Source organism: Trichomycterus rosablanca, chromosome 14, assembly GCF_030014385.1.
Source record: "Trichomycterus rosablanca isolate fTriRos1 chromosome 14, fTriRos1.hap1, whole genome shotgun sequence".
NCBI classification, from domain to species: domain Eukaryota; kingdom Metazoa; phylum Chordata; class Actinopteri; order Siluriformes; family Trichomycteridae; genus Trichomycterus; species Trichomycterus rosablanca.
In genome coordinates, this window is record NC_086001.1 from 31,407,846 (window position 1) to 31,421,577 (window position 13,732).

At 39.2% G+C, this 13,732-nt stretch overlaps 2 protein-coding genes across 2 annotated transcripts in view; one reads left to right on the plus strand and one right to left on the minus strand.

Annotated features, from left to right (window-relative positions):
- The window catches only part of LOC134326292 (zinc finger protein 850-like), a 321,599-nt gene that overhangs the window by 293,826 nt on the left and 14,041 nt on the right, over positions 1–13,732 (plus strand). The window lies entirely within an intron of this gene.
- Positions 671–5,453, minus strand: LOC134326014 (tripartite motif-containing protein 16-like). The gene is made up of 5 exons (XM_063008206.1): positions 5,425–5,453; positions 5,067–5,300; positions 4,735–4,894; positions 3,232–3,291; positions 671–1,258 (listed from the first exon to the last, which is right to left on the minus strand). The coding sequence occupies exons 1-5, from the start codon at positions 5,449–5,451 to the stop codon at positions 717–719; spliced, it is 1,023 nt and encodes a 340-aa protein (XP_062864276.1). The 5' UTR covers positions 5,452–5,453; the 3' UTR covers positions 671–716.

Consider the following 13,732-nt stretch of genomic DNA (forward strand, 5'->3'; position numbering starts at 1 on the left):
GCAGTGCGGGCGATAACAAACAAACAAGAAACGCGACAATATTCACACAGAACACGAAGTATTTTAGGAGCATCACAGAATTAAGTTGTGTGCCATGCTACGGCCCGCGCCCTCAAAAACAACTTCAAATGAAGCAGCGCTAGTATGAAGCAGATAAAAAACAGCGCTGGCAAACAGGCTCACGACAAGTATTTAACGTTACATAGTGATTCTCAAAACAATTAACTACATTTGACTGCGATTTTGATAATATTCATCCAGAAAATCAAGACTTACTGAACAAAGTAGGAATGAGCACTCCGACCAACTCCAACCATTTCTTCTCCTTGTTACGTTGAGGGTGCGAAACAAAATCCTGTGCAGTATCGTGAGATTTAACATTGATACGTTATTGATTCACTTCAGTCGAACATGATATGAACAAATTAATGTACTCTCTCTGCGTGTTATTTAGTTTTTACACAATAAAATTACATGTCTGTTTAAACATGAGGCAGTTGTGTTAAATACACTCAAAAGGCTTACATAAATCCAAGACATGGCTAGTCTCCTTTTTTTCAGTGTAGATGATAAATATTTAAGAAAAGAAGAAATCAGGAAAGGCACTGAATAAATGGTGGTTAATAAATTGAAAAAGAAAATCTTCATAAATGTATCACTGCCTCACAGATTCTAAAATCACTCAAACAGTTTAATGTTACACTTTCATGTAATTTTTACACTTCATCTGTTAAATCTGACAGTTTCACTTCTGATACTAAACCAACTCTAAACCCCGGGTAGAGGAGCTGAGTGAACGTGGTCTGAACTCTGTGGAGGAACTTCATTGTATCAGAGATGCTGTAGAAGGACAGAGTTCCTGCTTCATAATCCACATACACTCCTATTCTAGAGGAACTCGGCCTTATGGGAATTTTAGTCTCTTTGTTATTGTGCCAAAATGAAAATCTGGATGGAGAACAGAACAAACTCCAGGACTGATCATTACGTCCAAACAAACACTCATAACCACCTCCCTTCCTGCTGATGCTTTTATATGACACTGCTATAGAAACCCAATAATCCCCACTCAGCTCAGCCTCCCAGTAACAGCGTCCACTCACACTCTTTCTACACAGAACCTGGGTGTTACTATCAAATCTATCTGGATGATCAGGATATGACTGTAATGTTCCACTCCGGGTCACCACTTTGTTCTCCTCAGACAGACGGAGGTTTTTATGTGCTGTGTTTGGATCCAGTGTGAGCCAACAAACATCTGGAGAGGAAACACAAAATAAACCAATTAACATATAAGAGAGAGAGAGAGTGTGTGTGTGTACAGTGTGTGTGTGTGTGTGTATAATTATACCTATGTCTAAGCGTGCGCACTGCACTGCACAAATACACACAGACACTACACATACACATGAATACTACTCAACCACACATGAATGCTACACAAACACCCATGAACACTACACAAACACACACACATACATTACACAAACATTGCACAAATACACACAGACACTACACATACACACAAATACTACCCAAGCACACATGAATACTACACAAACACTACACAAATACTACTCAAGCACACATGAATACTACACAAACACTACACACACATATACTACTCAACCACACATGAATACTACACAAACACACACAAATCACAAACACATACAAACCCTACACAGAGACACTACATAAACACTACATACACAATCACACAAACACATACAGTGCCTCCAAGTAGTATTCAACCCCCTGCAGATTTTGCAGGTTTCCACATTTAGAGTTAACTTAGCATTTTAAAATTTGGACTGTAGATGGGCCGGGACATGTGAAATGCACTGTAGCAAAAAAGAACTTTATTTATCAAAGTTTACCAGAGGGTCAATTATTATCCAACCCCTCAAACCAACAGCATTCTGTTTGGTTCCCTGAAGTATTAAGAAGTAATTGAGGTATTAAGAAGAATGAGCTTCACATGCTTGGATTAATTATCTGTTTTTTCCCGCCTCTTCTGACTATCAAAGCCCCTCCCCAAACAAGTGAACAGCACTCATACATGGTCAACATGGGAAAGACTAAGGAGCATTCCAAGGCCATCAGAGACAAAATCGTGGGGGGTCACAAGGCTGGCAAGGGGTACAAAACGAGAAGGAGTTGGGCCTACCTGTCTCCACCGTTGGGAGCATCATCCGGAAGTGGAAGGCTCATGGAACTACTGTTAACCTTCCATGGCCTGGACAGCCTTTCAAAGTTTCCTCCTGTGCTGAGGCCAGGCTTGTCCGAAAGGTCAAGGCTGACCCAAGGACAACAAGGAGGGAGCTCCGGGAAGATCTCATGGGGACATTGGTTTCAATAAGTTATGTACTCCACCGCAATGGTCTCCATTCCAGGCGAGCCCGTAAGGTACCTTTACTTTCAAAGCGTCATGTCAAGGCTTGTCTAAAGTTTGTTCATGATCACTTGGAGGACTCTGAGGCAGACTGGTTTATGGTTCTCTGGTCTGATGAGACCAAGATCGAGCTCTTTGGTGCCAACCACACCCGGGCCATTTGGCGAGAGGATGGCACTGCATACGACCCCAAGAATACCATCCCTACAGCAGCATCATGCTGTGGGGTTGCTTCTTAGCCAAGGGGCCTGGCCATCTGGTCCGAGAGCATGTCCTACCTGGAGATTTTGGCCAAAAACCTCCACTCCACCATCAAGGATCTTAAGATGGGTCGTCATTTCATCTTCCAAATGGACAATGACCCCAAACACACGGCCAAGAAAACCAAGGCCTGGTTTAAGAAGGAAAAGACTACACTCAAATGCTACACATACACACAAACATACATAAACAATACAACACACAAACGCTACACAGACATAGAAAAACACCCCAGAAACACGACACATTCACAGTAAACAGTACACAGACACACACCAGCAACACACAATCCAACAACAAACACACAGTCATGCAAATAAAGCTCTTTGAATTGTGTGTGTGTGTGTTTAAGTGTGTGTGTGCATGTGTGCTAATGTGTATGTGTAAGTGTGAATGTGTGTAAGAGTGTGTGTCTGTCAGCAGTTTAAATGATTGTTTTACTTTTTTGTTTTTAACTTCATGACCTCTGAAGTGTGACAAAATACAGTCTGTAAAAATACAGATAACTGGGGGGTGCAAATACTTTTTCACTTTACTGTCTATGTTTGTGTGCTTGTGAATGTTAGTGAACTAACATTGTAGAAAATCTTCTCTGATTTCAGGTTGAGGAGGTGGAGTAATCCAGACTTTCTTCACTGCAGAAAGAGTAACAGTACAATCACTAATCCTAGTAAATACATATTTACACCAGAAACTGTCGCAGGTACAGCCAGTAAGGAGTTTGGCATGTTCTCCCAGTGTTTGTCTAAAGAGAACAAAGAGAAGTCTGAGTTACTGACACCATGTGACCACACTGTAAGCACGGATAAGTTCAATCTACTTAAAAAATTTGAGGAAACCGGTTGCCTTAAAAAAGTTAAGTAATGTATAATGAAAACTTCAGTTAGCATAACTTAAAACATTAAGTTATTACACCTAAAAGGCAAGTTGATTAAACTTTCCTTTTTTTGTTATACCAACTGCTTTTCCCAATAATTCTACTTATTATCTTGAGCTCAATGGAAAAAAATATTGATTTCTTCTTAGTTTTCATGTTAATTACATTTCAAATATGAATTACAAATGTTTATAGAGAAACAGACACAATTATAAAATTATTTTTCTTTATTTCACTTCAGAAGTATTTACTTAAAATACAATGTCAAGAAAACATCTTTAAAACTGTACAAACTGTATATAAAGTTCTGATGAAACACAAACAGCTCCTCACAGTAACCATGAACCTGTAAAACAACAAAAAGAAACAAGAAACAGAAGTATTAAAATCAACATTAATAGCATTAATTTAAGGATTAAAATAAAGCAAGCCAGCACACTCTTTGCTTTGTATGAAGGCTAGCATGCTAACATGCTAGCATGTAGCCTAAATACGGCAAATAAAGCAGTGCTGTTTGATTATTTATTTAGTGTCAACATTAAGATCATTTATTTTAAACAAAATTGTTAAGTAAAGTACAACACTTACCAAAATTAGACGGAAGATGAAAAAGCCCCATCAGACTGGTGTACATGCTACTCAAAAATAGCATAATGAGGAAGAAAATGTTTGTCCACTTAGTTTAACAAAGGTTCCACTTCACAAAAGACATTTAAGAAAGACAAGTTTACTTTTGCAAAAAGCCTTCAATGAAAAGTAAAAAGTAATTTGCAACAACAGGTTTCAAAAGTTAAAACAAATGGCTGCCTGATTCACCAACAGCGAGCTGAAAAAAGGCGGACTTACATGTAAATGGTGGGCGTTTTTCTGTTTTATTACCTTGACTTTTTTAAGTTAATCTGATTTTTGTTTAGTAAACTTAAATCTTTTAGCACATTTAAATGTGTACTCAAATTAGTACAATGTACTCTGCATTTTATAGTAAAGCAAAAAAACTTAAATAATTTATGTATGTTGTACTAAAAATGTTTGATTAAATATAAAGTCCGGGCTTACAGTGCATGACCAGTACTGGGTTAATGAGTAAATGAATGGTGTTGTTAGATGTAAAATCTTCATGTTGGTGGATTTGATTGTTTTGTTTGATGTTTGAGTACTGAAGCATTTTGGAGACAATGGAACACTGAGGGCTTGAACTCACCTTCATCTCGTATCTCCTCACACTGATCTGTCCAGAATTCTTCTACTTTCTCTCTCAGCTGAGATACAGACTTTGTAACATCATCAAATGAGAGGAAAGGACTGATTGTGATGGCGGCTGATTCTAAACATCCAGCAGGAGCCGAGAGAGACTGAAAATTCTACAACCAGACAAAAATACAGAGAAAAAAAAAAGATGTTAATTTATTCAACCACTGGATTTATACCATTCCAATACATTCTCAAATACCAGCTGTCCCTTTTCCCTTTGGCTTGCAACCTTTATTACTTGAACTGGTGCAGCAATAATATAATTATTTTTAGTGCTGTTACCTGGAGGAAATGGACGGAATCCTCTGTGTTTGAAAGCTGTTCCAGTTCAGCATCTTTCCTCTTCAGCTCTACAATCTCCTGCTCCACCTGCTTCAGGACTTTTTTAGCTCGACTTACTTCTGCTGTCTCTCGATCTCTGATTAGATCTTTTAGCTCAGCGCATCTTCTGTTAATTGAGTTGATTAGTTCAGTACAGATCCACTCAATGTTCTCCACTGCTGTCTGTGCAGAAGACTGTTAGAAGATTCAGAAAGAGGAAACGTTTCTCACTCAGATATTTGTCCATCCTTTACATTCATACTAAGACTTTCATCACTTATAGCTTGGTGATGGTGCTAAATGGCTTGATTTTTCATACCCTTGAAAATGTTACCACCATCATCATGTCCACATGGTGTAGTATTTGATACTCTACTACCCAAATATAAGAAAGAGTTCCAGTCTTCTACCTTCCACCTTAAACTCCAGCACTTCTTCAGTGTTCATCATCACTTTAGTTTTTACTGCATTTATCAGCATGTTATATTTCCTCACAGATTTTTGATACAACACACCTGCTCCTGTATGTCCTTAATTCAAAATGGTATGTGTGGATTAAATCTAATAACACCTAAAATACCATATATACTGTACTGTAAAATGTGCTCTATCACTTGCATAGTTACCTGAGATATACAATATCTAATTTTTAATGGAGATTGGTTTAATGGAGGAGAATCAGACTGATCCTGAGAGCTTTTTGTTTATAAAACTTACCTTGTGAGACTCCACAGCATTTATCAGCTCACAAAGTTCCTTCTCTCTGTTCTGGATTTTCTCTTGGAATTTTCTCTGGATCTCCAGCAGCTGCTTCTACACAGAATAACAATTCAGAATTTACTTGTATTGTGTATGAGCACCACATAAACAACATCAGTGTACAACGCCAATTCCAATGAAGTTGGGACGTTGTGTAAAACATAAATAAAAACAGAATACGATGATTTGCAAATCCTTTTCAACCTATATTCAATTGAATACACTACAAAGACAAGATATTTAATGTTCAAATGGACAAACTTTATTGTGTTTTTGCAAATATTCACTCATTTTGAATTTGATGCCTGCAACACGTTCCAAAGAAGTAGGGACAGGGGCATGTTTACCACTGTGTTACATCACATTTCCTTTTAACAACACTCAATAAGCATTTGGGAACTGAGGACACTAATTGTTGAAGCTTTGTAGGTGGAATTCTTTCCCATTCTTGCTTGATGTACAACTTCAGTTGCTCAACAGTCCGGGGTCTCCGTTGTCGTATTTTGCGCTTCATAATGCGCCACACATTTTCAGTGGGAGACAGGTCTGGACTGCAGGCAGGCCAGTCTAGTACCCGCACTCTTTTACTACGAAGCCACGCTGTTGTAACACGTGCAGAAGGTGGCTTGGCATTGTCTTGCCGAAATAAGCAGGGACGTCCCTGAAAAAGACGTTGCTTGGATGGCAGCATATGTTGCTCCAAAACCTGTATGTACCTTTCAGCATTAATGGTGCCTTCACAGATGTGCAAATTACCCATGCCATGGGCACTAACACACCCCCATACCATCAGAGATGCTGGCTATTGAACTTTGCGCTGATAACAATCCGGACAGTCCTTTTCCTCTTTGCCTGGAGGACACGACGTCTATGATTTCCAAAAAAATTTTGAAATGTGGACTCGTCAGACCACAGGACACTTTTCCACTTTGCGTCAGTCCATCTCAGACGAGCTCGGGCCCAGAGAAGCCGGCGGTGTTTCTAGGTGTTGTTGATATATGGCTTTCGCTTTGCATGGTAGAGTTTTAACTTGCACTTGTAGATGGAGCGACAAACTGTGTTCACTCACAATGGTTTTCTGAAGTGTTCCTGAGCCCATGTGGTATTGTCTGTTACAGAATGATGTGGGTTTTTAATGCAGTGCCACCTGAGGGATCGAAGGTCATGGGCATTCAATGTTGGTTTTCGGCCTTGCCGCTTACTTGCAGAGATTTCTCCAGATTCTCTGAATCTTTTGATTATATTATGGACTGTAGATGATGAAATCCCCAAATTCCTTGCAATTGCACGTTGAGAAACGTTGTTCTGAAACTGTTGGACTATTTGCTCAGGCAGTTGTTCACAAAGTGGTGAACCTCGCCCCATCCTTGCTTGTGAACGACTGAGCCTTTCGGAGATGACACTCACCTGTTTCCAATTAACCTGTTCACCTGTGGAATGTTCCAACAGGTGTTTTTTGAGCATTCCACAACTTTCCCAGTCTTTTGTTGCCACTGTCCCAACTTCTTTGGAACGTGTTGCAAAAACACAATAAAGTGTATCAGTTTGAACATTAAATATCTTGTCTTTGTAGTGTATTCAATTGAATATAGGTTGAAAAGGATTTGCAAATCATCGTATTCTGTTTTTACACAACGTCCCAACTTTATTGGAATTGGGGTTGTAAATGATAATGAGTTGTTACTTGTTAAAGAGAGCTGTATAATATTTTTACCTCTTTCTCAGTTCTTTCTGCTGCAGCTGATATTGTATCATGTCCTTTATGATCATCCATGGTACACAACATGCAGATACACTGCTGATCAGTACGACAGTAAACCTGCAGCAGTTTATTATGCTGAGAGCAGATCTGATCCTGGAGTCGTCTGGAGGTTTCAACCAACTTGTGATTCTTATAAGCAGGAATTCGATAATGAGGCTGAAGGTGAGTTTCACAGAAAGAGGCCAAACACACCAGACAGGATGTAACAGCTTTGGATTTTCTCTCTGTACAGTAATCACACTCCACATCTTCAGGTCCAGAAGTAAGTGAACCTTGGGCTTCTCTCTTCTTCTGGTTCTCTACAACCTTTGCCAGAATAATGTTTTTACCCACTTCAGGTCTTGGAGTGAAGGTTTGTCTACACTGTGGACAGCTGTATGTTCCCTTATCATCCTCCTGATCCCAGCAGTTATTAATACACACCATACAGAAACTGTGTCCACATGATGTAGTTACTGGATCCTTCAGTGTTTCCAGACAGACTGAACAGCTGAACTCATCCTGAGCTACTGAAATTTTGGACTCAGCCATTTTTCTACACGTAAACAGAAACACCAGTAAACACAGCAAGTTATTTACAGCAGCTTAGACTTTCTGGTTTAGTTTGTGAGCGTTATGTTCAAAACAAGTGTGTTTAAATCAAATCAACAATCTGAACTACATAAAGTAACAATACACTGTAATGTACAGAAGTGTGGAAATGTATAAACTCACCTGCGTTCATCAACTTCAATTATCTACAAAACTACAAACACAGACACGGAACAGATCCACACTCGAACAGAACAGGATCAGATCAGTTTCACTTCTGCTGAACTAAAGGAGAGAGAGAGAGAGAGCATATACAGTGTATCACAAAAGTGAGTACACCCCTCACATTTCTGCAGATATTTAAGTATATCTTTTCATGGGACAACACTGACAAAATGACACTTTGACACAATGAAAAGTAGTCTGTGTGCAGCTTATATAACAGTGTAAATTTATTCTTCCCTCAAAATAACTCAATATACAGCCATTAATGTCTAAACCACCGGCAACAAAAGTGAGTACACCCCTTAGTGAAAGTTCCTGAAGTGTCAATATTTTGTGTGGCCACCATTATTTCCCAGAACTGCCTTAACTCTCCTGGGCATGGAGTTTACCAGAGCTTCACAGGTTGCCACTGGAATGCTTTTCCACTCCTCCATGACGACATCACGGAGCTGGCGGATATTCGAGACTTTGCGCTCCTCCACCTTCCGCTTGAGGATGCCCCAAAGATGTTCTATTGGGTTTAGGTCTGGAGACATTCTTGGCCAGTCCATCACCTTTACCCTCAGCCTCTTCAATAAAGCAGTGGTCATCTTAGAGGTGTGTTTGGGGTCATTATCATGCTGGAACACTGCCCTGCGACCCAGTTTCCGGAGGGAGGGGATCATGCTCTGCTTAGTATTTCACAGTACATATTGGAGTTCATGTGTCCCTCAATGAAATGTAACTCCCCAACACCTGCCGCACTCATGCAGCCCCAGACCATGGCATTCCCACCACCATGCTTGACTGTAGGCATGACACACTTATCTTTGTACTCCTCACCTGATTGCCGCCACACATGCTTGAGACCATCTGAACCAAACAAATTAATCTTGGTCTCATCAGACCATAGGACATGGTTCCAGTAATCCATGTCCTTTGTTGACATGTCTTCAGCAAACTGTTTGCGGGCTTTCTTGTGTAGAGACTTCAGAAGAGGCTTCCTTCTGGGGTGACAGCCATGCAGACCAATTTGATGTAGTGTGCGGCGTATGGTCTGAGCACTGACAGGCTGACCCCCTACCTTTTCAATCTCTGCAGCAATGCTGACAGCACTCCTGCGCCTATCTTTCAAAGACAGCAGTTGGATGTGACGCTGAGCACGTGCACTCAGCTTCTTTGGACGACCAACGCGAGGTCTGTTCTGAGTGGACCCTGCTCTTTTAAAATGCTGGATGATCTTAGCCACTGTGCTGCAGCTCAGTTTCAGGGTGTTGGCAATCTTCTTGTAGCCTTGGCCATCTTCATGTAGCGCAACAATTCGTCTTTTAAGATCCTCAGAGAGTTCTTTGCCATGAGGTGCCATGTTGGAACTTTCAGTGACCAGTATGAGAGAGTGTGAGAGCTGTACTACTAAATTAAACACACCTGCTCCCTATGCACACCTGAGACCTAGTAACACTAACAAATCACATGACATTTTGGAGGGAAAATGACAAGCAGTGCTCAATTTGGACATTTAGGGGTGTAGTCTCTTAGGGGTGTACTCACTTTTGTTGCCGGTGGTTTAGACATTAATGGCTGTATATTGAGTTATTTTGAGGGAAGAATAAATTTACACTGTAATATAAGCTGCACACAGACTACTTTTCATTGTGTCAAAGTGTCATTTTGTCAGTGTTGTCCCATGAAAAGATATACTTAAATATCTGCAGAAATGTGAGGGGTGTACTCACTTTTGTGATACACTGTATGTGTGTGTGTGTGTGTGTCGGCAGAGTTGGCGAAATACGAACTCCGAGTTTGTAGTGAACTAAATTTAAACTAGCACTTACGTTAACACCCCAACTTGCACTCATGTTACATGCATCACATATTTCAATATGGTACATTCCAAAAATAAACTCTTTAAACTTTTGTAACTTTACCTTTGTTGCAGGTTTTGTCATTACATCACCAATCATGTTTTCTGTTGAACAAAATGAGTATTTTACTGTAGTAATGTAAGCAGGGTTTTTATTCCCGCCCAGTAGGGGATGACTTAACAATACGTGACCTAGGAAGACCGAGGAAATAACAGGATCTGTGTCCCCACCCCGATACTTTTAGTCTCAGTACTCACCTTGGCGAGTATGTTTGTACCTATCCTGCTGCAGTGAAACTCTTTGAGTAAATGCCTGAGATGTGGTGAGGTGGGCTTCAGGAACTAGGAGGATCACGGTAGCACCCTGAAGTGTGAAGTGTAGGCTGAACATATATAAATGTAACACTTATTCCCACCCTCTCCAGATCTAGCATCTAACAAATGTAATTATTTATTATTACAATTCAAATAATATTACGATTAATGTTCGCACTGTTGTTCCGTTCAATTTCAGTTCAAATGTCAACACATTTAGTTCAATATTAATGTTGTATAGTTAATACAAAACAGGAAAACAAACTAAAAAACAAAATGATCAAATCTCTCAATTATTTGGGTATTGTATAATTACAGTCCGTACTTTCCCTTTAAACACTTAAGCTGTATTGTCACAGTTCACATTCATGAGTTCCCATACACAATAAACTGAAAATGGCTTTACCCTTCAAATACTGCACGAATAACATATAACATTCAATAACACTGATCAGTTAAAGTCTCTGTAACTCATAACTTATTAATCAATAGACATCAAATACCAGTCTGTAATGGTGGGATACACTCTATAGGATGTCTGTATGGCAGGGTACCTATTTTTAATGGCGCTGGTAAGAGAGAAGCAGAATGAAGTGGGTCCACGTGGTCTCACACACGCCCACGTACACACTGAAAATGGTGCGTGTTGTGACTCTCCCCAATCAGTCTCTCACAGCAACCCGCGATAAATTTCGAAGCATACTGTCCCCCAACACTTGAAATGAAACTTGACTTACGGCACAGTCCGTGGACGTGACTTGAGCTTGTTTAAGCTGAAAAGACCAAGCAAGTCCCAGAAAAAAGGAAACCTCCAGAAAACTTCTCAGTACTGCGTGCCGACCTTTCAATACAGCCACCATACACAGTTCAATGGCAGATCATGAATGCCGTTTGGCGCGATCCTTTTGCACTCACACTAAACTCGTGTATCTTAAAGTCTCTTCTTTCAAAATGGGAAAAACCCTCTCTCTCTCGTTACTTCTCCACAAACTGAAAAGATTTCACTTAGACCGTACGGCACTGACCAAACACGAGGCTGCACACACACACACACTCACTGTTCTCAGTCTATAGCCTCACTTATTAACTTCTCCGATGCATGGCTTACAGAAAAAACTACAAAGTTTCTTCACACTTTCCTCACACTTGGGAAAACACTGTGAATTTGTAGTTCAATAAAGCGAATAAACTCAGAGAGAAAAACTGTTTAACCATCTCATCACTCCAGCCTCGTTCTATTGCTACCTTCAAGTCATTTCGGAAATATCGTATTAATGAGATGAGGGCACATGTACGGCAACTCAATGTCGTATTTACCAGAGGGAAACTGAAGATTAGACCAAGGTTAACTGGGATGTTATTTCTAAAACGTTTGCTTGTTGCTGTATTTTATTTTATGTTGCTCTTTTAGTTTATTTAAAAAGTAGATAGTAAATTAATCATTCATTTTGTTTAGTAACTGCTTTATCCTGGTCATGGCCATGGAGGATCCAGAACTGTTCCTGGGGAAACTGGACGTACGGCAGGAGAGCACTATGGATGTGATGCTAGTCACAATCTCAGGGCACCAACCCCAAATAAATTTGCATATGTCAGATTTTATTTTATTTAGTTTTTTAAAAAATATATTTTTTATTAAGCTCTAAATATGTTCGTTTTTCAAGTATTTAAGTTTTACTTTGCATTGAGGTGGATTTCTTTATTATATATTTGCATAATTGTAATATATGCATAATTTAGTTTAACACTCATTTCTAATACAGATATTTTGTTCTTAAAATGTGTTTGTGCCTGTAGCTTGCAATTTAAAAAAAGAATAATCACACAGTAATATACATGTGGGGAACAATATTCCCCAGGTAAATGTGTTCCCCCCTGTTAAATACATCACCAGCATCACTGTAGTGATTTATAATTATACACACTGTGATATACATGTGGGGAACCATATTCCTCAGGCCCCCAGGTAAATGTGTTCCCCCCTGTGTTGTTAGTGTAATGGACTGCTCTATAGGTTAAACTTGTTCTACATAATGACAACAGTTAAATACATCACCAGCATCACTGTAGTGTTTTATAATTACACACACAGTGATATACATGTGGGGAACCATATTCCCCAGGTCTCCAGGTAAATGTGTTCCCCCCTGTGTTGTTAGTGTAATGGACTGATCTATAGGTTAAACTTGTTCTACATAATGACAACAGTTAAATACATCACCAGCATCACCGTAGTGATTTATAATTACACACACAGTGATATACATGTGGGGAACCATATTCCCCAGGTCTCCAGGTAAATGTGTTCCCCCCTGTGTTGTTAGTGTAATGGACTGAGCTATAGGTTAAACTTGTTCTACATACTGTTTGTTAATTTTTAAATCACATGGATGCAGTTTGTGAAGTTTAAATGAACAAGAGAGATCACCATGAATTAAACTATTTTTGAAAGTAAATGGTAGTGCAGCTGAGATAAGTAACCTTAAATAATAACAGACTGCTTATTGTCAAAACTTTATCTTGTGTGACAAAACGAGAAGAAACAAACTAGTGTCTGAATAAGAGCATGTCCTGTATTAGGATTTATTTACAAATAAATCTGACACGTTCATTCTAGTTGATTGACAGCAAGGCTGAAGACAGCAGTGTGAAAACCTCTGACTTGCGGTGGAGCAATAAAACCTCTGACATTAGTTCATTCAATACTTTAAAGTATGTATTTGATCACAAACTACCTAACATACAACATGAAATTTAAAAAGAACATACCGCTATAAACACATATTCCAAATAAACCGACGCTAAACGAAGCGACAGAAAAAAACGTCATGATTTTTGCACATGCGTGTTAAAGGGGAAACAGGGGGAACTGAATTCTCCGTAACACCGGCACAGGTAACTAATGTAATCGTTGTGAAATCGTATGTTTGTAATTTAACTTAGCTATGTTGTTAGATGGTTTATATCATATTCATAATAATAATGTTACCTTTAGATGTATGTTTTAAGTTATTTCTGATAGCCTTTTGCTAAGTATAGCTAGCTATACAGTTAGCTTAACGTACCTACCAAGTTAGCCTTTTTGGCTAACGTTAAAATATAGCTATAATTAAATCGTTAATGATAAAAAACACAAAATAATTTGATTATATCTATTGTTCTGTTACTACAATATATCAGTATTATTAATAT